The sequence below is a fragment of the Raphanus sativus genome, chromosome 8 (assembly GCF_000801105.2).
Source record: "Raphanus sativus cultivar WK10039 chromosome 8, ASM80110v3, whole genome shotgun sequence".
Classification (NCBI taxonomy): Eukaryota; Viridiplantae; Streptophyta; class Magnoliopsida; order Brassicales; family Brassicaceae; genus Raphanus; species Raphanus sativus.
The window spans coordinates 1,307,226-1,329,408 of NC_079518.1; the positions used below are offsets into that span (position 1 = coordinate 1,307,226).

Sequence of the window (22,183 nt, forward strand, 5' to 3'; positions counted from 1 at the left end):
GTAATAAAACCCACAAAAAAAAAATACAATTATTTATGACGTATTATAAAATGTTCGAATAGACAAAAACCCAATCCTCAATTTGCATAAGAACCTCTCAAGAGACTTCGAAGTTCTCACAACTCAACTTTTCTTTTTGTTATTTGTTTTCTTTTGATCAACTTTTATTGTATCTTCCTAACAAATAGAAAACAAAAAAAACAGTAATATGGATAGACAAAAAAGCATGGAGAAAGGGTTACTGAGGAAGAGCTTGAGCATAAGAGAGAGGAAGTTCCCAAACGAAGACCTTTTTCTTGAAACCGGATTATCGAGGAAGTCGCCGAGAGATATTACCAAGAAATCACCGAGAGATATTACCAAGAAATCACCGAGAGATATTATCAAGAAATCTCAAAACGACGATGGTGAATGTCGTGTTACCGCCACTGTTTTCCTCAGCACCTTTGTTGCCGTCTCTGGCTCCTTCTGCACCGGTTGTGGCGTGAGTCATCTTTTCTATATCCTTATATTTTTCTCGGTTCTTACCTGGTTTACTACAAACCATTCGGTGTGCAAGTCTCATTTTTTGCTTTCGAACTACTGACTGAACCGGTTTAATTGATTTGGATGTATCGGTTTTGTAGGCCGGTTTTTCATCAGGTGCGCAATCAGGGATTACCAAAGATTTATCTCTCTCAGTTGCAGAGGTGAATATTCTAGTGCTCAAACTTTTTTTATAATAAATGATTTGAAGGTCGACTTTTAATTTGACCATATCTATTGTATTGATCATGCAGTACTCAATGTTCGGGTCAATTTTGACGTTAGGAGGTTTAATTGGTGCAGTATTCAGCGGTAAAGTCGCTGACGTCTTGGGAAGAAAACGGGTAAATTTTCCGTTTCTATTTTATCCTATGGTTTGAGGTTTTACCGGTTAGCATATACTAAACCGGCTGATACCACTATTTATTTTGAAAAAAACAGACCATGTTGTTTTGCGAAGCCTTCTGCCTTACAGGCTGGCTTGCGGTAGCATTGGCTCAGGTTTGTTTCTACTTCTTTTTTCTCTTGTTTATTTTAAGTGATAAATTATCTTTATTATTGTTTATATTTATATCTTGAAGGACGCATTGTGGCTAGATTGTGGAAGATTGCTACTTGGAATCGGTGTTGGTTTATTTAGCTACGTGGTAAAACTTCATTTTCACCTCATAAAGAATAATTTACTAACCAACAAAGAGAAAAAAGATATTCACTTAGACAAAGTTGTGTTTATGTAGATTCCAATCTATATAGCTGAAATTGCACCAAAGCATGTCCGTGGATCGTTTGTGTTCGCCAATCAAGTACGTTAAGTTTGATTTATTCGTTGGATCGGTTTAAGTTCAACCAAGTTAATCAAAACTGATCCAGCCTGATTTGGGGCAGCGTTATATTGGATGCACATATAATTTTGTTATATCTGTACGTGTTAACAGCTGATGCAAAATTGCGGCATTGCACTCTTCTTCATCATTGGCAATTTCATTCCATGGAGATGGCTAGCAATAGTCGGTATGATTATTTCTATATATAATTATCTAACTGTTAGAAGAATAATTGATTTAATCCAAACCTGCTTAATCTAACATTGTCTTTCTTATGTTTCTAGGTTTTGTGCCATGCGTGCTCCACGTTTTTTGTTTATTTTTCATTCCCGAGTCTCCAAGATGGTTGGTACGTTAATTTATACTCCCTCTGTTTTTTAAAGATGTATGTTTTAGGAATTTTTTTTTGTTTCAAAAAGATGTATTTTCATATTTTCAATGTAATTTTTGTCAACTAATTATGAATAATTGTGAATCTCAAAAACATTAATTACATTTCTTGAAATTTTATTGGTTTAGAAATATAGGAAATATAAAATAACAAAAAACTATGCACTAATAAGTAAATTTTAATATGTTTTATTAAAAAGTGTGAAAATCTCAAAACATGTATTATTTAAAAACAGAGAGAGTATTTGCTGGGTATTGGTTTTATAGATATAACCTATTAATCCATTTTCTTTTCTTGTAATCCGATTTTGAAATTTTGTTTGAAGAATTTTTTATATACTCCCTCTGTTTTTTAAAGATAGATGTTTTAGAAAAATAAATTGTTTCACAAAGATGTATTTTTTATGTTTCCTATACAAAAATTGCAAATTTCAATAAAATTGATTGAATTTATTGAAAGACTATTGGTTAAAATGCATTAGAATTTGATAATTTCTAAAAATGATGTATAGTTAATGTGTTTTCTTAATACGTGTGAAAATACCAAAACATGAAGAATGCCGATCGTATTTTGTTATTTTTTTGTTCTTTTGTATCTGTTATATATATGTCAATTGTTACAGGCGAAAAAAGGTCGCGATAAAGAATGCCGATCGGCTTTGCAACGCCTTAGGGGACCAGATGTGGACATTTCTCGTGAAGCAAGCACAATTAGGGTATGAAATTTCCATTCTCTAAAATTGAAAAGTTCCATTATATAGTAATGTTTTCATTTTTTTCTGAAACATAGTAATAGTTTTCATTTTTTTTTTCCTTTTACAGGATACCATAGAATTATCGGAGCTCGATGGTGAAACTCGAATGGCTGAATTGTTTCAGAGACGATATGCATATCCTTTACTTGTAAGTATTTGAACTAAGAAAAATATAGCTGCTAATGAAATGTGACTGTTTTCAATTAATGATAGTTCAGTTATTATGTAATGACATATATTTGTATACAGATCGGAGTCGGGTTAATGTTTTTGCAACAATTGAGCGGTAGCTCGGGTGTAACCTATTATGCCAGTAGTCTCTTCCAAAAAGGAGGTAAGTTATAGGAGAAAATCCTAAATATTAATGTCAATACTATATAGTTAATTTGTTATGATACACTTTTTTTCTTATCACAGTTATGACTTTTTTTTTATCACAGTTATGACTTATGATACACTTTAATAGACAATACGAACATGTCATGTGTAAATAGTTTAATCCAATTAGAAAATGTAAACTTATATATTTTGCTTTCAGGATTTCCAAGTGCTATCGGGACATCCGTAATAGCCACGATCATGGTAAATTTTCAAAACAAAAGAACATTTATATAATATCAGAGAAATCTCAATACTAAAAAGAATGAATTATTTGATTATTTTTTCAGGTTCCGAAAGCAATGCTGGGAACAATCATAGTCGATAAATTGGGGAGGAGAACACTCCTAATGGTTAAATATACTAACTCAAATACAGTACTATTATGATATTTCTTCATCAAACTAAAAACTATTTTTAATGTAAATTTGAACAGTCTTCTTGTGCTGCGATGGGCTTAAGTGCTTTGCTGTTAAGTGTTTCCTACGGTTTCCAGGTGATTTTAAGTCTATTCATACTTATACTGTACGAATATAATATTTTCTTAACAGGATTGTGGATATAAAACATGCAACCTTCTAACCTAACTATTGTCTTAAATTTTGTTAAATGTGGAGCAGTCATTTGGAATTCTCCCGGATCTCACTCCCATCCTCACTTGCATCGGCGTATTGGTATTGGCCCTAGTGTTTTTCCTTTCTAAAATACCGTTACAAAAATATGCAAATTTTTTTAGTTACAACTTCAATTTTTTGGGGATTAACTTCTTTGAATGCTATAAGTTTAGTTGGTGATTTATGGAATGTATAGGGTCACATTGTGTCATTTGCGATGGGAATGGGAGGACTACCGTGGATTATAATGGCTGAGGTATTCCAACTTTTATATTTCATATTTTCCCTTAGTTTTATCAGTGATGAGTGAATTATACAAATAATTTTTTTTTTTTTTGGAGAAAGGGTCTTATACAAATAAACATGTTTTGCTTTGTTTGCAGATATTTCCCATGAATGTGAAAGTGTCAGCTGGAACCTTAGTTACCGTAACTAATTGGTTATTTGGATGGGTTATCACATATACTTTCAACTTCATGCTACAATGGAATGCATCAGGTAAATACAATACGTGGATATAAATATAATTTTACTTTAATTACTGTTTTTTACTTTACGAAACAATTCGTTTTAAGTGACTGATTGTCTTTTTGGTTCATTTTTGCAAGGAATGTTCTTCATCTTTTCAATGGTTTCCACATTTTCGATTGTATTTATATACTTTCTAGTACCGGAGACGAAAGGCCGATCACTTGAAGAAATACAAGCATTGCTCTCCAACTTTGTACAATGATTTTGTTTTGGTTAAAATGATCATACAAATCGATTATATTGTAACTGAAAAAAATCGATTAGAAAAATCGATTATTATGATTGGTGTGGGTTTGCATGAGATTTGTTGTATGGATCGGATTTTTCATGGGAAAATGGCAACAATAAATTTGTATAGGTCCTGTTTGAAAAAGATGTATGGTTTTTGTTAGTTATGCATCAAAATATATAGTTCTGTGTGATATAGTTCACTATATTGAAAAGGAGGTCAATAACCACGCATGACGCATCCGACCATATACATTTTCCATTGTACTTATTGGTAATCAATTATGCTAACTATAAATCGGACGGTAGAAGAGTTCGAGCGGTTGAACAATATAGGGAATATGTCTAAAGATATGGTTGATGATCAAATGGGTCGTACTTGACGGTTCTCATGAAACATGGAACAGTTTTATCTTGCATATCGATGAATATTTTGATTTGTTACGATGAAGAATGATGCTGATTTTCTTCACAAAAAAAGAATGATGCTGATATACGTTGCTATTATTTATCTAATTTGTTGGTTGATTTTCAGTTGAAAATTAAGTTCAGGAGTTTTGCGTCGGTTCAAGAATTAATGAATAGGAAGCCACATTCGGATACCGGTTAAGTCTGGTTCACCCATGTATGCATAATAATATTGAGTAGAATGTCATTTCTAAAGGGCCTAATTGCATTTGGTTACCAGAATTTCATAAAATAACTACACAAAATACTGAACCGTTTATGGTTAAAGTCTTCTAGGATTATAGCAAAACAAAGCAGACAAAAATTCAACTAGCAAGGTGGATTAGACAAAAAGATATAAATTGCAAAGCTAAAAACATCAGAAAGGGCATTTGGTCTAGTGGTATGATTCTCGCTTAGGGTGCGAGAGGTCCCGAGTTCAATTCTCGGAATGCCCCAATCTTTTTTTCTTTTTCACCTCATCTATAGACACCATCTTGCAGTTATATTAAACCGAACTTAAGCTATCTTGCTAGCAAGTAAAGTAGCGTCATGTGTCAATGATATTCTGGCAACGCGTTCAACTTTATTTTACTTAACATGAAACAAAGCAGTTTAGGCAGTTTCAACTGAGAATTGCAGACTGCATATGCGTATATATTACCTATGCTGATAAGTTTATAGGGGTTGATTTTGGCATATTTGTTGGCTCTTGAGCACTTATCAAACATACGATTCGTGAACTTCCTGTTAGGAAAACTAGAAAAGACAACAATGAGCTGTAAAGTGGATATACCTATAATTTTTTATTCTTTATTACAGCATATTCTACTGAGTCAAAGAAATAGTAATTTACTAGTACATGAAACACACACTACCATCTGACAAGAGTAGAAGCATATTGACAAAAAGCGCAGCGCTTGACACGACACATATCTTTTCAGAGCTTTCTACGGACTCCTTTTGTCTTCTTATTGTTACTTCATTGTTAAAGTCGAAAAAGGGGAAAAGCATAAGCCATAAATAAATCACAATAGATCAAGATCGCAAAGAGAGAGAGAAAAAATAGATCCTTCTGTTTGGTCCGGCGGTTGGCGGCGCGTGAGCGTCCGTGCCGCCGTCGGAGCCCGTCATCTTTCAGAATAAAGTATGCGTATGTTCAGGTCTTCTCCGTCTCCTCCGGTATTCGCTTTGTCTGAGCTCTGGACAGTCACCAACCACGGTGGTTCTGATCGAAGACGCGGTTGCCGGTAGGTATGGCGCGGCGAAAATGTCTAGTCTGGTTCCGTTTACAGGAGACGGAGACTCTCACAGATCCGTCACCGCCGCTTTTAGTCACCGGGACGTGGAAGTTTCTTCAGCCTCGCCGTCGTCGGCTCTAGTTCCCGGGAGGTGAAGGCTACCGCAGCCTTGCGTCGCCGGTTTTGTTCCCTTGTCTATTAGGATTTTGCCTTTTCTTTTTCTAGTTTTGTTTTATGTGGTTTCGATTTGATTCGTTGGTGGAAATATCGTCGGAGGACGATAAAGCTCACCGGTGGAAGTGGTGTGGCTGCATGCGAAGCCTTATCCTGAGCGGTTAGCGGTGAATGGTTGGCGGAGGAAATCTCGACTAGTCGATTGAATCTCTTCGATAATGAACCTCCAGGGTTTCGAAGGTGTTCGTGGTGAACGTATGGAGTGGTGGAGCTCCAATGTGGACCGGTGAACGGCGGTTATGTTCTCTGGTGGTAACGAGAAGAGGAGGAGACGCGATGGTCACAGCCGTATGTGCGGCAACGACGTTCCTCTCTTGTTACTAGGATTTTTCCAATTTGGACTTAGACCCATTTGGTTTATTGTAATGGGCCTGAGATATTCGGGTTTTGTTTTGTAATCGGGTATTGGGCTTGGGCCCTCTTTCTATATATAAAATATTGACGGAAAAAAAAAATCACAATAGATCTCCCAACTCTGATGCCAAAAAGAAAAATCTTTCAACTCTACCCACCCAAGAGGATCTATTTAGTGTTTTCCTTGGTCATCAACTTCAGATTCTCCTTGCAAAACCAACTCCAAGGTCTCACTCTCTTTCCCTAACTTTTAGTTATTCTTTTGTTCTTGCATGTATTTTGTGTAATTCATAGTATATCCACACATATTACTACCCTAACTTTTAGTTATTTCATTTGTTCTTGGATATATATTTTGTGTAATTTATAGTGAATCCACACATATTATAAGGCATTACCGGAAAGCGTCTACTTCTTTTCTTTTGACTAAAAGGCCTATACTTCTTCTGTGGTTAGAAGATCATTTGCTCTGTTTGTTTTCTAGTAAGTAGATTCGTTTGATGCTCATCCACTTTCTTTTAAAGAACATGAAGCTCAGTTTTCTTACTTGATGCTCTTTTAGATATTTGATAATTGTTTGTTTTCTTAATGATTTTCTTTTTAAATTCTAGCCATATGTTTATTTAAAAACCTTTCCAACAATCCAAAAGTGTTTTGTCTTTGTTTCTGGTAGAAAGAATGGATGAAAATGAGCATGGACAGTCAGGAGCCATGAGCTACGGCACAAACCCATACCAAACCAATCCCATGACAACCACTGTAGCCGGGAGTGTGGACTCTGCAGCACCACCAGGCCAGCTGGCGTTTCACCAGACCCATCAGCAGCAGCAGCAACAGCTGGCTCAGCAGCTTCAAGTCTTTTGGGAGAACCAATTCAAAGAGATTGAGAAAACAACAGATTTCAAGAACCACAGCCTTCCCCTTGCGAGGATCAAGAAAATTATTAAAGCTGATGAGGATGTACGTATGATCTCGGCCGAGGCTCCTGTAGTGTTTCAAGGGCCTGCGAGATGTTCATCTTGGAGCTGACACTCAGGTCGTGGAACCACACGGAAGAGAACAAGAGAAAGACGCTGCAGAAGAATGATATAGCAGCTGCTGTGACTAGAACCGATATCTTTGATTTCCTTGTGGACATTGTTCCTAGGGAGGATCTCAGGGATGAGGTTTTGGGAAGTATTCCAAGAGGGACAGTCCCTGAGGCTGCTACTGCTGGTTACCCGTATGGATACTTGCCTCCAGGAACTGGTATGGTTATGGGTAACCCTGGTGGTGCTTACCCAACTAACCCGTATATTGGTCAACGAATGTGGCAACAGCAGGGACCTGGCCAACCTGACCAGTAAAACTAGCCTAGGTAAAGAAACTGTAAGTTTTCCACTTTTTATAGGCCTACTAGTTTTTTAATGTTTTTGGTACATTCTCATAGTCTAATTTTCTTTTTGCAGAATTTTAGTCTTGTCCAAGAGGAATTAATTAAGAAAGGAGGAGAATTCAAAGAAAATGCAAAGAATATATCAGTTTTTGAAATGAGTGTTGTAGAATATTCTAAGTGTTTATGTGTATTCAATCCTTTCTTTAAGGATTTGTTTAGGGAGGAGACAGAAGAATGTATAAACTGTAAGGAAGAAGTGTGGTTGACATGTTTTTTATTTGAATGTTATTGTCTATCTTTATTTCTCTCATGAGTCATGGCTCTCTCGAGTTCAGTGCGATTCTCTCCCAAAATTAGAAACTATAGCAAAGTTGGTATGTCAATGATTTGAAAGTAGGGAATGTCCATTGCGGTTTGGTTTATGTAGATTATGGAATGTACAAACCGAATGAAAATGTATAGCATTCGATTTAATACGGTTTTACTTCTTCGTGTTGGTTCAACCGGATACACATCCTTACTTGAAAGTTGAAACACTTACCAGGAGGAGGCCGGTTTGATGAGGATCACATAATAAACTATTTAGATGAGTGACATTTGTATTTGTGTTTTTCAGTTAATCAATAGTGAATTATCAATTTATTTGATTTTTATTCTAATTACATAATTTTATTCAGTTATTTAAACTTAACGTTTACCGTTTGATAATGATTCGGTCTACATACACAAACCCAACAAAACTAGTTATTGAAGCATAAAATATAACGACGACTCAAGTACAAAGAAACCTTCTACGACAATTCAACGACCAGTGTTTTCTTTAATGTATGGTTGACATTTAAAATTCAAGACTATCACTCCAAAATAATTGTAAGACTATATATTTTAAAAACTATAATACGCACCTAAATAACTAGCGCATGGAAGTTAATCACGTTCGTTGACGCACCTGATCAATTGACTTCTATAAGCCAACGTGCTTCCAAGCATCTCAAGACTCAAGCCTCGTGCTCACAATCGCCCAGCCACGTATTGGCACAAATAAGTCTGCAAATCTGCTTCCATATGAATGCGTCTATGAGATTATATAAGTACATGCACATTTTATGCATGCATATAGGGAGGCTTGAAAAAAATGAAGTTAAGAAACAAAAACTCGAGCAGGAGATTTTTCATGTTTTATCTAATGCTAACATCAGTATCGTTTTTGGGTTTGGTCTTAAGATTTAAACCTCTGTTTCTACTCAATCCCACGATCAGTTCCCCTTCGATAATCGAGATTCATTATTCTTTACCGGCTGTGCCGGTTAACCGTAGCCCAAGATGGCTACGACTCATCAAGAACTATCTTCCGGATAAAAAAAGGATCCGAGTGGGTCTTCTCAACATCGCCGAAAACGAGCAAGAGAGCTACGAGGCAACCGGGACGTCGATTCTTGAGAATGTCCACGTCTTGCTCGACCCTCTCCCGAAGAATCTGACGTGGGAGAGTTTATTTCCAGTCTGGATCGACGAAGATCACACGTGGAACACGCCGATGTGCCCCGAGGTCCCTCTCCCTCAAGTGGAGGGTACCGCGGCTGATATGGACGTGGTCGTTGTAAAAATGCCGTGTGATGGTTTCTCCGAGAGTAAAGGACTGAGAGACGTGTTCAGGCTACAGGTGAATCTTGCGGCAGCAAAGTTGGTGGTGGAGAGTGGGCGGAGGAACGTTGACCGGACGGTCCACGTTGTCTTCATCGGGTCATGTGAGCCCATGCATGAGATCTTTAGGTGTGATGAACGCGTGAGGCGCGTGGGGGAATATTGGGTGTATAAGCCTAATCTAATGAAGTTGAAGCAAAAGCTTCTCATGCCTGTTGGCTCTTGTCAGATTGCACTAGGTAATTAGTCTTCTTGTTTCTCGTTAGTGTTCTAAAATGAGAATATTGTCTAATGTCTAATGTATTTGCATCTCATCTAAATATACATATGCTTCCCTAACTAGTATTAGTCTCATTATCTGTTAAAGATCAAGAAGCATGGAGACAACAGAAGAACGTAAGTCTCTCATCAACAACCACATTATCATCATTACCTGCCCAACGTGTCGCCTACGTGACGTTGCTCCACTCCTCTGAGAGCTACGTTTGCGGAGCCATAGCTCTAGCACAAAGCATAAGACAATCTGGCTCGAGGCATGACATGATACTCCTCCACGACGACTCCATAACCAACAAATCCCGCATTGGCTTAAGCCTTGCCGGCTGGAAACTACGGCGTATAGAGAGAGTCCGTAGCCCTTTCTCCGAGAAAGATTCTTACAATGAGTGGAACTACAGTAAGTTACGTGTATGGCAAGTAACAGATTATGATAAGCTAGTGTTCATAGACGCAGACTTCATCATCGCCAAGAATGTTGATTATCTTTTCTTCTATCCTCAACTTTCGGCCGCTGGCAACAACAGAGTCTTGTTCAACTCTGGAGTCATGGTAATGCATCTAAACCAATTTACACAGCATCCATTTTTCTTTAATTCTTATACATATCAATTTTACAAGATTAATAAAAGATGATTAGTTGGGTTATATAAGTTATGTTATATTTATCTTTAACTTTAATTTTATTCATTTTTTATAAAAAATTATGAAGCATGCTTTATTTTAGTTTTTAAAGTTACAATCCAAAAATAAAAATGTCTTTATAAACCCTATTTATTACAAAGTAGAAATATTTTTTTCATTACCGTAGGTATATATAGTTAAAACAAAATACTACATACTAAATTGTACAACAAAATTAATAAAATTACAAACCAAACCAATCATCCAGTAAACTTTTTCATTATTTCTAAAATTATTCACAATCTATTCCTTTTTGCTTAAATTATTACTATTTGTTTTTATTTTTATTTTTATTTTTGTAACATGTTGCTTAAATTATTTAATATACCCTGACTGTACATTGTAAGTTTTGTAACAAATATTATTTTTTCTTTAGGTTCTGGAGCCATCTGCTTGTCTGTTCGAGGAACTGATGCAACAATCGTTCAAGATCAAGTCTTACAACGGAGGAGACCAAGGATTCCTCAACGAATACTTCGTGTGGTGGCATAGGTTATCGAAACGTGTAAACACGATGAAGTACTTCGGTGAAGAAACCAAGATAGGTCCAAAACGCAACCTCCCGGACAACTTAGAAGGGATACACTACTTGGGGATAAAGCCATGGATATGTTACAGAGACTACGATTGTAACTGGGACTTGACAACGCGGCGTGTGTACGCAAGCGAGTCTGTGAACAAGAAATGGTGGAAAGTGTACGACAAGATGCCTAAGAAGCTGCAACGTTATTGTGGTTTGACTAGTAAGATGGATAAGAACATTGAGAAGTGGAGGAAAGCCACAAGGGTTAAGGGTTTTCCTGAAAAGCATTGGAGAGTTCAAGTGAGAGATCCAAGGAAGAAGAACCTTGTTGATTAAGTCACACTAATAGCGTTTTTGGAGTTTGATAGATCTGTTTAATGTTGTCTTATGTAAGTGAACTAACTAATGAACCAAAACCTGTGAGAGTTTCGTTTATTTATTGAAAAGGTTTTGTGTTTGCATTGCACGTAGTTATGTTACAAAAAATAACGAGAAGTAACTTGTCTTTAATTAACCAAACACAGTAAACCCATCAGGATAGTTCCAACCCCGGAGCAAAACACGAGGAGACTTCTTTATGCCTGTAGGAGCTGCAAATGAGATCTTAAAAGACATTGATTCACCCGGAACTAGTGAGAAGTAGTTGTCCGAGTAGTGTACAGGGAGAATCCTCGTGTCTTGTTTCTCTGACTCCGGATTGTGTACTGAGAAACGAAGAAAGAAAGCAACTCCTGGATCAGATCCCACCACTTTCAAACCGCAGTTGCTATCTGCAGTAACACCAAATCTACTAAACAGCTTGTGGAGCAAACCATCTTGAAGAGCATTAGCTCTAGATGTATTGTGGACAGTGATCTCCAGCTCGAATTTTGGACCGACCAAAACTGAATCACAAGTGATCTTGAGAGGTATTTGCTTGTTTCTGTATGGCTCCAAGAGCGTGTAGTCTTTACCAGGCAGATGTAGCCAGTAGAAATTCCGGGATATAACTGTTTTGTCTGTGACATGGTACAGTTTGAGAAGAAGGAAATAAACAGGCTTTGCGTTCTCTGACTTCGGGTACGTGAAGTCAGATATTTGCACAACTTTCTTAGGCGGTGCAGAGACTTTGCTGAACACTTTGTAGTATGGGCAGTTACCGTCTAGGTCCCATACCGATGCCTCTATCTCCACATCTGATAGCTCTCTAGAAGTGGTGTTTACAACCTGTAGAGTTCATAGTATTATGTACATAGTTGATATCAATCACTCTTTTGATCAAGAAACAGTTACATGGCATTAAACTGACCTCAATGAAGTTACTTGCCAAGTTCAGTTGGACATGTACTGGCTCTGCAGCGGAACGGCAGCCATAGAAACTGGCTGTCTGGTCCAGAAGATGATCGTAGAACTGACCTCTGAGACCAGTCCATGGATTTTGGTTCTTCCATATTAAGACACCTGTGTACTTTGTCCACATTCTTGAACTCCATCCCTCCACTAGAGCTCTGTACTGAATGTAGTTCACCAGTTGAGCCTGTTCCGGGAAGGAAGAAAAAAACAAGTCATAATATGTCACACTAGGTTAAGGTCCCACATAGTCTACGGGTTCAGTTTCTCTGATTAGTTCGGAATTCGGTTAGTTCGGTTTCGAAATTTTCTACCAAAGTTTTTGATTTTCAGTTGAGTTCCGGTTTAAACTGAATAAATTCAAAAAAAAAAAATCGATCAAATTCGGTTTGAAATTTTGGTTAAACTTAGCATTGTTTGGTAAAATCTATTTTTAGAAAACTAAACTGACCAATTACCAAACATAATTTGTTTTTTCTTTTGCCGAATTGAACCGAACTGAACCAAAAACCGAACTTTTCGGTTCAGTTCGGCGGGTTTGGTTAATAACCGCAGGCCTAATCCCACATATATCATCCCAAATGTACCTTTAAGCAGAAGTCATCGAGATCCCTTGGAGCACCATACATCAGAATCTGATCATGAACTTTGCCAGGCTTAGAATACGGAATGTACTTATGGTAATCCCACATCCTATTGGGCACTTCTTCCACAAACCCGTCTGCACCCTTCTTAAACAGAGGAATCTCCCACCCCTCTCTTGGCATCGTAGCTCTTATAGTATCCGCAACCGGCATTCCAACCGAACCGACCTCTGGATTAAACCCAAACTTATAAAACGTGTCTTTAAAAAAATCTTCAGGGTACTGAATCTCGTAAGGCCCGTCACTGAAGTTCCCTTTCCCATCTGCAAACCCGTCCCACATAGAACCTTGGACATAGACTCTAGCACCGTCGAGATAGACACTAGGATCTGAATCCCAGTCTGGTAACGACGGCGTTGCGAAATGAGGGTGAAGCCTCAGGTCTTGGTTTAGAGCCTCGTTGATATCTTTCGGTGGAACTTGTTCGTTTCCACCGACCCAAAGAGCAAGGCTCGGATGGTTTCTGAGAAGTTTGACGGTGTCACGAGCGCATAATATGAATAAGTCATGGTCTAATGGTCCGTTTGGGTTTGATACTGGAACACCTCTTCCATCAACATCTCCAGTGATCCAAAACTCTTGCCAAACCTTATTATAACAATGTTCAAGAAATCGCTAGATGGTGATTAGGCGTCTTATAAAATATTAATGTTAAGGCGGGTGCTGCCGACTAGGGGGCATGCGTGCCAACTAGACCGATTTTTAGAACAGTAATAAGAAATAGGGAACTATACCAACAAACCGTAGATGTCACAGAAGTGATAGAACTCTGGCCGTTCAGCTAACCCACCACCCCAGCAACGGATCATGTTCATGTTCATGTCAGCGTGGAACTTTATGTCAGTTCTGTAACGTTCTTTAGAGAGACGTAACAGACCATCTGATAGTATCCAGTTGCCGCCGCGGATGAATATAGGCTCTCCGTTGATCTTGAACAGCCTGGAAAGTTTCAAAAAAAAAAAAACAAGTTGCAGAGCCTCCAAAAAGAATCATTCAAACTGAAACTATGTAAAGCTTTTACCTTCCACCAGTGACACTATCAATAACACTCTCGATCTTACGGAAACCAAACGGCTGCATCCACGAATCAGATTCTCCAAACTCTTTCACAACGACAGTGATCAAGACCTCATAAAGGTTTTGCTTGCCCATACCATTGGGCCACCACAGTTCAGGTTTATACAAAAAGAGCTGGTAGTATAATTCACTAACTCATTAGCTTAAGCTTATAGAATAAACAATGTAATATACAATAACAGTGTCACGCTAACCGGTTTGAACGTGTGCTGAGTGTTTCCTCGAGCAGGGATGGTAACATTCTCTGTATGAAGAATCTCTACTAAACAAACACCGTTTTCGAGTTCGGTCGTAATCTGAATAGTTACAGAACAGTCAGCCTTCCATGTGCTTTTGTTTTCCAGTTCGGTAGTCACATGCAAGTAGACCCTTTTGTAATTGTCAAAGAAGGTTGAGACCAAGTGGGGATCAATGATTCTAACAGGCTGCAACCAAAAAAACAATCAGTTCTTAATGGAGAAAGTAACTCAGAAGATAATCATATCTCTGTATTAAGAGATTTAAACCAAACCAAACTAAACTAACCCCGGTAATAGAGATTGACACTTCATCCCATATGCCAGTGTTTCGATCCCTATATGTAAGAAAAAGGTTATATCAGAGAGAATGACTTAAACTATATGATAAGCTCAATCTTCTAACAAAAGCATTACCTCATTGGACAAATCCAGTCCCAACCTTGAACATACTGCGCAGCTACATCTTTCCCAATCTGTCTTAGATATTTAGCTACATTGAGCAAAAGTTTTTGCTAGAATTGGATGATGCAAAAAGAGAGAAAGAGAGAGAGAGAGGTGTACCTCGTGATCACCACCTTGGCCTCCTTCGGGAGGGATAGTCCCAGGATGATCAGGGGGATGGACGATAACAGCAAGTAGATTGTCTTTGTCAGGATGCAGGATATCAGTAACGTCAAATGTATGCCTGCGAAACATTCCTTTGGGGAGCACAGTCTTGTGCCCGTTTACATACACCTCAGCAGAGTAGTTGATAGCACGAAAATTCAAATGCACATATTGATTCAACAACTGCCAAAAAAATACAACAACAAAAATTAGAGTTCATGGTTAGATGATATATATACATAAGAAAAAGAAGAGACAAACAATAATGAAATAGGTGGGCGTGGCTCTCTCTCTCTCACCCTTTTACATTGAAACTTTGTGAAGAACCAGAAAGTGTAGTAGTCCCTTCCGGAATCAGCAATATCAGTGATGGATTCGTTTTGAAGTCCATAGAAAGGATCTGGAATAGCTTTGTTCTTCAGCAATGTACCCAAAACACTGTCCAGAGGAGCAAGTAAGTAAGAAGAATCTATTATCAGACAAAAATCTCATTCACAAGTGTAGAAGGCTATTCATCAGTCAAGTGGTAAAAATGCTAAGATTTTTACTTTGTTTTAGTTTGATTGGCTTTCAGTACACTTTAGTATCAGTGAGAAAGGAAGAAATTATATGATTAAATTTGCTATAAAAACTAAGAAGGGAAAGTGAAGATTACGTTCCGGGGACGACGGCTTCCATCCACTTAGATTGGGAAGCGAGAGACGGTGGATTGGATGTAGTGAGCTGCTTCCCGTCTTCATTAACCTCTATTGATCTGGCTGCTAGCCAGCCTGAATCTAGTAGCGTCTTCCCGATCTCCGCCATTGTAGTTTATTATCTAAGCTCCTGCTTCTGCTAATGGGTCGTTGCAAAGACAACTTGGAAGCAGGTGGACTTGAGTGAGAGAGAGAGAGAGAGATAACACTCGAAACTTAGAGAGTAGCAGAACTCTTACCTACTCATTTATTACGTCATCTACTTATAGTATTACGTCATCTATGTAATAACGTGTCAGACAAAAGGGAAAAGGAAAGACGCTAGAGTTTGAGAGATAGAGAGATTCATGTGTCTTTTTGTTTCAGGCAGATGACAAAAGAACTACCATCATAGAAACATCCTCGATAATATGCTTTACTCACGACATAACCTGCTGATTTTGCTGATTAATAACCGGTTATAGAGAGGTTCCAATCGTTGACCATTCCACAGCATTGTTGAGCTCTGTTGTTATAAACGTAAAGCATATTAAAATATTTGAATTTACTTTCACGTGTTATAATATGATTGTTTTTTGTTTGTTTGCATTCAACCGTTAAATTGTCCTCTTCCCTTCACGTGCTGTTACGAACGTTTTAAGCATAGAAAAAAAAGAAGCTGAAAGTAGAGCAACTAAACTAGTAAAGATTTTTTGGTAAGCCAATTATCTTTCACAAGAATGGAAGGAAGGTAACAAGTTCAACTAAAAAACAACAAAAAATTTAAATAGAAGAAAACAATGATAAAGTGGGGAGGTTCGTAGCAAATTTACATATTCCTTGCAAAAGACCACACACACAAAAAAAAAAGGAGAGTAGAAGATTGTTGGGTAGTTTGATTTGAGGAAATGAGAAAACAGAGAGAGCTCTTGAGGGAGGTCGTTAGTCAAAGACCAAGTAGGAATCGGAAAACATCACTCAAAGATATGATACCTTCAACACGTTTGCTCCCTGCTTCCACTATCACCAGCCTCCTTACTCCTGTTTTTTTTTAAATTGTTTTTTACACAACCATATCCATAGTTAATAGACTTCTCATCTCATGATGTGAGCAACAAAGCCTGAAGATTGTAAGAGAGGGAGATGGGTGGTACCTGGATTCGCCAACCGCTCAATCACTTTCCCAAGAGAGTCTGAGCGCAAGCACATGTGACATCTCTGCCCATTGATCATTCCATAAGGCGGACTCGCATCTTGCCCCAACTGCAGCGCCTGTAACCCACCCACACATTTTATACCACATTTAATATAGGCAGCTTAGACTTGAGAAAACTCCTACAATAAAATTTTTGATGAAACAGAAATGGTTGAATCTTAGCTTCTGCTGAGAGGTTTACCTGGTGAACCGTCATGTCATCCAGATGAATCTGTGCGTATGCCTTATCTTTAGCCAGAGCAGTTATGTCACTGGCCATTAAAAAGATATGTGATCAGAATACATGGATTCAAAAAAATGACATATCATCTCAACTAATGGACATAGAGGGGTTTACCTTCGGGAGTATATGTCGATAAGCGAGTCATTGTCATCCACTACTGGAATTGAACTGACTTGAGCTGTAAAAAACATATAACACCAAGATGTTAGAAACACAGATGAAGCACGACTCATTTATTCCTTGTCTGAGGAAACTGAATACTGTACTTGCATGCAATATATCAAGTTAAATTCTAAAAACTATGAGCTTGTAAACTCAAATTAGAATCCCACTTTTCTAAACCTCGTTAGTTTAAAGTAAATCTGAACATGAACTGTTGAAACAGTTAAATATGTACACTTATAGAAGTGGTCGTAGCATCTAAAGTTGGTTATTTGGTGTGTATTGATTTGAATTGATATGGTGCTCGGTAAAAGACGAAGAACGAAGAACGCCACGTGTTTAGCTACTAGGTGCTATCACCATCTATGAAGAAAATTTTAAAACAAAAATCTGATTTGAAATGTAGAGGTTGGTCTCTAGTTGCGGAAGAACTTTAAACAGTATACTGATGAAATAGGAGTAAAAACGGATTACCCTGAACTAATAACGAGAGCGCAGAGCCCAAAGAGGCGTGTGGTCTCAGCGTAGCGAGAGGTTTGCTACTTGATTCTCCGATTCTAGGGACCCAAGTACCCAAGGGAATTGAACAAATGGGCTGCTGAAGGATTGGCAAAGAGCTAGACGAATGTCTAAAGTACCTGCATATACCTGAAATATTATGCGTAATTTAGAGCTGAAGTATCTGATAAGAAGCATAAGTGGGAAGATTTCGAAAATAGCAGAATTATATGCATTCATGAATTCAAAAGTATCGCCAATTTGAACTGCTTATCGGTGTCTTATGATCTTATCACAAATGAAGGACCTTACATTTTAATATGCCAGATAGCGAAGCAAGATGCAGTAACTGCGGATATGACCCATCCTGCACAGAAGAATAAATAACTGGAACTGCTGCCACCTTGTTTTGCAAAATTTTGAGGGCAACGTCTTTCAGGTTATCATAGGGCCCGACCTGATTGCAATATATGAACACATTAATAGCAAGAGTGAAAGTATTTTAGCTATTTTTACTGTAACCTGCAGCAGAAGTACTATATTCAGAACGCAAAGAAGCGGAAAAAATATATTTCTTGAGAAGTAAACATGTACACAAGTACACATGAATATATGAATCCATTACATTCCTATAAAACATGCCTCCTAATCCAAAATGTGGAACAGTCATGCTATACACAAGGGCCACTTGTTCAGGTGAAATATTCAAATCAACGTTAGATATATGTGCGTCTAGATAGCTAAAACACTTGAGTAAAAAGTTTGTAGATAACAACAGAATTATTTTCAAAGTAAAAGAAGATGATTAAGAGATGATCTTTTAAGGGAGCTAAATGTAGAGATCAATAGTAAGAGCGGTAGAAAGAAACTTTGAATGTCTCACCTGAACAAGTGGCCTAGGATATTGTCTCCCGATTCCATCATACTGTCTGCTAATATGAGCCTTCCCCTCTTTCCATGCTGCTATGGTGTGCGTCTCGAGCTCTTCTTCTGTCAAGTTCGATCCATGAGTTCCAAGCTGCACTTAGACAGAGTTACTATTACCACGCAAGAGTGAAAACTTCATACTGAGAAGTCTAGTAAAACATACATATATTTCATAGGTAATATAGGTAAACTACGGAAATCTATTATACTCCACATTAAATCCCATGTTTATACAATGAAGCATATGAATATTTGTAAACGCAAACTAGTATTATTATTTGACAGTAAAGCATATTTACTCTGGGAATGCCTAAAAAATGATACATCGGTCACTCGAAGCAAAGCTCTAGAAATGAACAGCTTTTAGAGATGCCAACCTCTCTCAGTATTAGAATGAAGTCCAGTGGACCAAGAACTCCAACAAACTGGCCTTTACCAAAGTCCCAAAGAGGAGCCAACGGGATACCCTGAAAGCATCATAATTAGCAAAACCAGAAAGCCAGACAATTTCCAAAAAAAGAAAAGACAAATCTAGTTCTTTCATGTTTCCCTTCCTTCCCCTTTCGGGTCTGGATGCAACAACGTTAGAATGTCATACATGACTGTGAGGAACAGAGAGAGGAACATCTTAAAAAGAAGAGAGGTAGACACAATGGTAAATATAGCAAACCTGCTCATAAAGTATATGGAATGCTTGCTTTACTGGTAAATTTACATCCAATGCAATAACCTGCATAGATTTCTTATCACTTTAGACAATTTCCTACTAAGAGAGAATAAGCTATGCTCATTGATTATTTATACGATATGAAGACAAAAGTCATTAAACAGTTAGAAAATGAAGAAACCAGACCTTGCCCGACTCTGGGAGCAGCTCATACGCAGTACGGGTTGACAGTAAAACAGAAATACGGTGACGAGACACCTCCAAATCAACTCCTGACATCCTAGGGATAGATTCCTGGGATGGATCAGCCTATAATATAATCACCATGTAAAAACAGTCAGAAATTCAATTGGAATGTAGTCTCCAGAGACAATTTTATGGAACTTAAAGGCTCCTGCTTTATACATCAAATAAAATGCTATTAGCAATTTAGCAAAACTACTTATAACACACATGTAAGACACTAAATCTTTCCCTTTTTGGAGAAACAGTTGTGTCTTTCAAAGATGTCATAAAAAAAAACATAAGGAAGCGTAATTACAAAACTAAGCTACTGGACAAACATATCAATACATTGCATTTTTAGAAAAGGTCAAATTCCATACCGCTCGCTGGGAAAAATCATCCACATCCATGCTAGATGAGTTAAAACCCGTGGGAACCATATCTGGTCCAGTTATAAATATTGTATTCACTACTCCACCATTTCCGGTTACAAATGGTTGGTGCTCATCGTGCCGCCATTCGCCATCAACAAAAAACTTATACTGCATGAGAATGAAATAAACTGGTCTTAATAATCAACCTCATGTTATATATAGTACGTCCAACACAGAAAATTCCAGAAACTAAAATAACCACTAGTCTAGCTCCGATATAAAGTTAAGAATCTTCAATGGCTACACAAATGTTCTAACGATAGATACACGGTTAAGATGCTACCATGGGAAATGTAATCAAATATGACAGATGTATATATATGATTCTCATGCATATTGCATTGATAAGCATCTAGAGGCTAAATGTATGAGTATCATAGGATGTCGCAGAGTCTATAAGAACATAAACGTTCCGGAAGAGATCAACTCACAAAGAATTTGACATGAAACAGGTCTAGTACAAATTATTAAACATTATTTACCTGATGATATCCCGGAGTCAAGTTGCAGATAACTTGAAAAACAGTAGCGCAGCCCTCAATTGGAGACATTGGCACATGTTCCGTCCACCTGTCCGCACACCCATTTCAGCACAAAATGTATCGGATAAACCACAAACAATAGTACAAAAAAAAGTAGATAAAATCCTAGCTCTATAGCTCAGTCATCGCACCTGGTGAAAGATCCGCTTAGGTAGACCCTTCTACCTCCATAAGGCCACACGAAGCGCGTGGGAGTAAGAATCTGCGCTGCTGCGGCAGCACTGTTTCCACGACTGTTATCCATTGCAGAACCAAACATCCCCTCCCAACTCTTTATAAACTTACAAACTTTTCAACAGACACTAAAACCCTACAAACTTCTCTTGAGCAGCAGAAACTCTTTGACGAAGGGAAAGCTTCCGACTTTAACGCTTAAACATGGAGAGAGAGAGTCCGAATTCGATACAGCAGCAAACCGAAACCCTAAAATCCCCAAAATCACAATCTCGGGAGAGAAATTACTAAAACTTCCCCAACCCTAGGGATGAATTCACCAATACTAAGACCTGTAGAGAGAGCTCCTAACTCAAACCACGAACGATCTGGATGTAATAGCAAAAAGGGTCAAACAGATGGAGATGATGATGATGACGCCACTTGAAACCTAGCTCTGAAGAATTCGAGCGGGCTCTGATCTTAAATTCGATGAGTACAGAGACCTCGATGATGATGATGATGATCGAACAATCTAAAGGAGAATTAGGGATTTGAGAGAACCCTAAATTAGAGATGGCATTGATTGTTTGGATCTGGGGAAATAATGTGATTGGGTCTCTCTCTCTCTCTCGAGACGTGAAGATTCTGTGTGAGGGCGAAGAAGCGCAGCTTAATTTGTTTTGTTGTTTTTAATCCATTGGTGCGATATGTTTTTTTTTCTTTCCCTTTTCTTACTATATACAAAAATAATAGTTTCCCGAAATAAAAAATAACATTTTATATCTTTTTCACATCATATGCCTTGAGTTTATGTTATTTTTGGAAAACTATCTAAATTATGCAAAATTAGTCTCTATTCTTTTGCGACAGTTTCCATCCAATAAACATATTTATTATAGCAAGTTTATCTACATTGAGAGTTTTATGCAAACAGTCCAAACCATTGCAACGAAATAATTTAAAAAAAAAAATACACTTTGAATCTAATTTGCGACCAAGGAATGAAAAAAAAAATGTATTTTATTTTATTTTACCTTTTTTACCATTTATAATGAATAAATTTGTAAAGTCTTTAAATAAGGAATTTTCGGTTTGGGTTTCCGTAAATTTCTTAACCCACAATAATATATACATACACATATATGTATATTAAGGAGTAAAGACCACCAATAATTTTGCTCTAATGTGATTGGGTTTCTCTCTCGGTGAAGAATCTGTGAGGGCGAAGAACCGCAGCATAATTTGTTTTCTTGTTTCTAATCTATTGGTGATATTATTATTTTTTTCTTTTTTTACTACTTTATACAAAATAATAGTTTCCCAACACAAAAATAACATTTTATATATCTTTTATATGTTGATGGGTTTGAAGTCATTGATAGGTTTGAAGCCCAAAACTTAAAACATTAATGGGTTTGAAGCCCAAAACACTGCAATGAAGGAATTAAAGAAAGATACATCTCTTGAATGAAGAAAAAAACGTAGTGTATCAACATAAAACAATATCAAGAGAGATTCAGTTCAACATAAAATGTATTGTA

General features: G+C 37.5%; 4 protein-coding genes, 1 non-coding gene and 1 pseudogene across 5 annotated transcripts; 4 read left to right on the top strand and 2 right to left on the bottom strand.

Moving 5' to 3' along the window:
* Positions 1-86: 86 nt before the first annotated feature.
* LOC108822592 (sugar transporter ERD6) lies at positions 87-4,374 on the top strand. The gene is made up of 18 exons (XM_018595708.2): positions 87-484; positions 627-689; positions 780-869; positions 967-1,026; positions 1,107-1,172; positions 1,263-1,328; positions 1,461-1,536; positions 1,634-1,698; positions 2,363-2,455; positions 2,562-2,642; positions 2,744-2,828; positions 3,033-3,076; positions 3,163-3,225; positions 3,309-3,368; positions 3,493-3,546; positions 3,683-3,742; positions 3,870-3,984; positions 4,095-4,374. Exons 1-18 carry the CDS (start codon positions 209-211, stop codon positions 4,217-4,219), a joined length of 1,542 nt encoding a protein of 513 aa, XP_018451210.2. The 5' UTR covers positions 87-208; the 3' UTR covers positions 4,220-4,374.
* A 704-nt stretch (positions 4,375-5,078) lies between these two features.
* On the top strand, positions 5,079-5,150 carry TRNAP-AGG (transfer RNA proline (anticodon AGG)). Its single transcript has one exon. It is a non-coding gene; the product is annotated as a tRNA-Pro (tRNA).
* Positions 5,151-5,672: 522 nt separating this feature from the next.
* Positions 5,673-8,193, top strand: LOC108822594 (nuclear transcription factor Y subunit C-9-like; annotated as a pseudogene).
* Positions 8,194-9,031: 838 nt separating this feature from the next.
* LOC108822591 (putative UDP-glucuronate:xylan alpha-glucuronosyltransferase 5) lies at positions 9,032-11,393 on the top strand. Its single transcript, XM_018595707.2, has 3 exons — positions 9,032-9,779; positions 9,908-10,368; positions 10,877-11,393. The coding sequence occupies exons 1-3, from the start codon at positions 9,032-9,034 to the stop codon at positions 11,357-11,359; spliced, it is 1,692 nt and encodes a 563-aa protein (XP_018451209.2). The 3' UTR covers positions 11,360-11,393.
* Positions 11,394-11,426: 33 nt separating this feature from the next.
* LOC108822974 (mannosylglycoprotein endo-beta-mannosidase) lies at positions 11,427-15,989 on the bottom strand. The gene is made up of 11 exons (XM_018596190.2): positions 15,574-15,989; positions 15,218-15,356; positions 14,874-15,101; positions 14,727-14,785; positions 14,599-14,647; positions 14,268-14,498; positions 14,018-14,187; positions 13,731-13,935; positions 12,940-13,584; positions 12,312-12,539; positions 11,427-12,229 (listed from the first exon to the last, which is right to left on the bottom strand). Exons 1-11 carry the CDS (start codon positions 15,720-15,722, stop codon positions 11,534-11,536), a joined length of 2,799 nt encoding a protein of 932 aa, XP_018451692.2. The 5' UTR covers positions 15,723-15,989; the 3' UTR covers positions 11,427-11,533.
* A 289-nt stretch (positions 15,990-16,278) lies between these two features.
* LOC108822948 (sucrose nonfermenting 4-like protein) lies at positions 16,279-21,352 on the bottom strand. Its single transcript, XM_056991840.1, has 13 exons — positions 20,618-21,352; positions 20,427-20,514; positions 19,891-20,052; positions 19,472-19,594; positions 19,289-19,348; positions 18,996-19,085; positions 18,575-18,709; positions 18,004-18,148; positions 17,668-17,841; positions 17,146-17,209; positions 16,990-17,059; positions 16,747-16,864; positions 16,279-16,633 (listed from the first exon to the last, which is right to left on the bottom strand). The coding sequence occupies exons 1-13, from the start codon at positions 20,743-20,745 to the stop codon at positions 16,539-16,541; spliced, it is 1,452 nt and encodes a 483-aa protein (XP_056847820.1). The 5' UTR covers positions 20,746-21,352; the 3' UTR covers positions 16,279-16,538.
* Between the last annotated feature and the right edge of the window lie 831 nt (positions 21,353-22,183).

Coding starts and splice junctions, on each gene's coding strand:
- LOC108822592 (XM_018595708.2), top strand. CDS start 209: ATGGATAGACAAAAAAGCATGGAGAAAGGGTTACTGAGGAAGAGCTTG. Junction 1,699..2,362: donor CCGAGTCTCCAAGATGGTTG/GTACGTTAATTT, acceptor CAATTGTTACAG/GCGAAAAAAGGTCGCGATAA. Junction 3,743..3,869: donor CGTGGATTATAATGGCTGAG/GTATTCCAACTT, acceptor CTTTGTTTGCAG/ATATTTCCCATGAATGTGAA.
- LOC108822948 (XM_056991840.1), bottom strand. CDS start 20,745: ATGTTTGGTTCTGCAATGGATAACAGTCGTGGAAACAGTGCTGCCGCA. Junction 17,060..17,145: donor ATCGACATATACTCCCGAAG/GTAAACCCCTCT, acceptor TTTAATGGCCAG/TGACATAACTGCTCTGGCTA. Junction 16,865..16,989: donor ATGACATGACGGTTCACCAG/GTAAACCTCTCA, acceptor GGTGGGTTACAG/GCGCTGCAGTTGGGGCAAGA.
- LOC108822591 (XM_018595707.2), top strand. CDS start 9,032: ATGAAGTTAAGAAACAAAAACTCGAGCAGGAGATTTTTCATGTTTTAT. Junction 9,780..9,907: donor CTCTTGTCAGATTGCACTAG/GTAATTAGTCTT, acceptor TATCTGTTAAAG/ATCAAGAAGCATGGAGACAA. Junction 10,369..10,876: donor TGTTCAACTCTGGAGTCATG/GTAATGCATCTA, acceptor TTTTTTCTTTAG/GTTCTGGAGCCATCTGCTTG.
- LOC108822974 (XM_018596190.2), bottom strand. CDS start 15,722: ATGGCGGAGATCGGGAAGACGCTACTAGATTCAGGCTGGCTAGCAGCC. Junction 14,188..14,267: donor CTCAGCACACGTTCAAACCG/GTTAGCGTGACA, acceptor TTATACTACCAG/CTCTTTTTGTATAAACCTGA. Junction 12,230..12,311: donor TGGCAAGTAACTTCATTGAG/GTCAGTTTAATG, acceptor TGAACTCTACAG/GTTGTAAACACCACTTCTAG.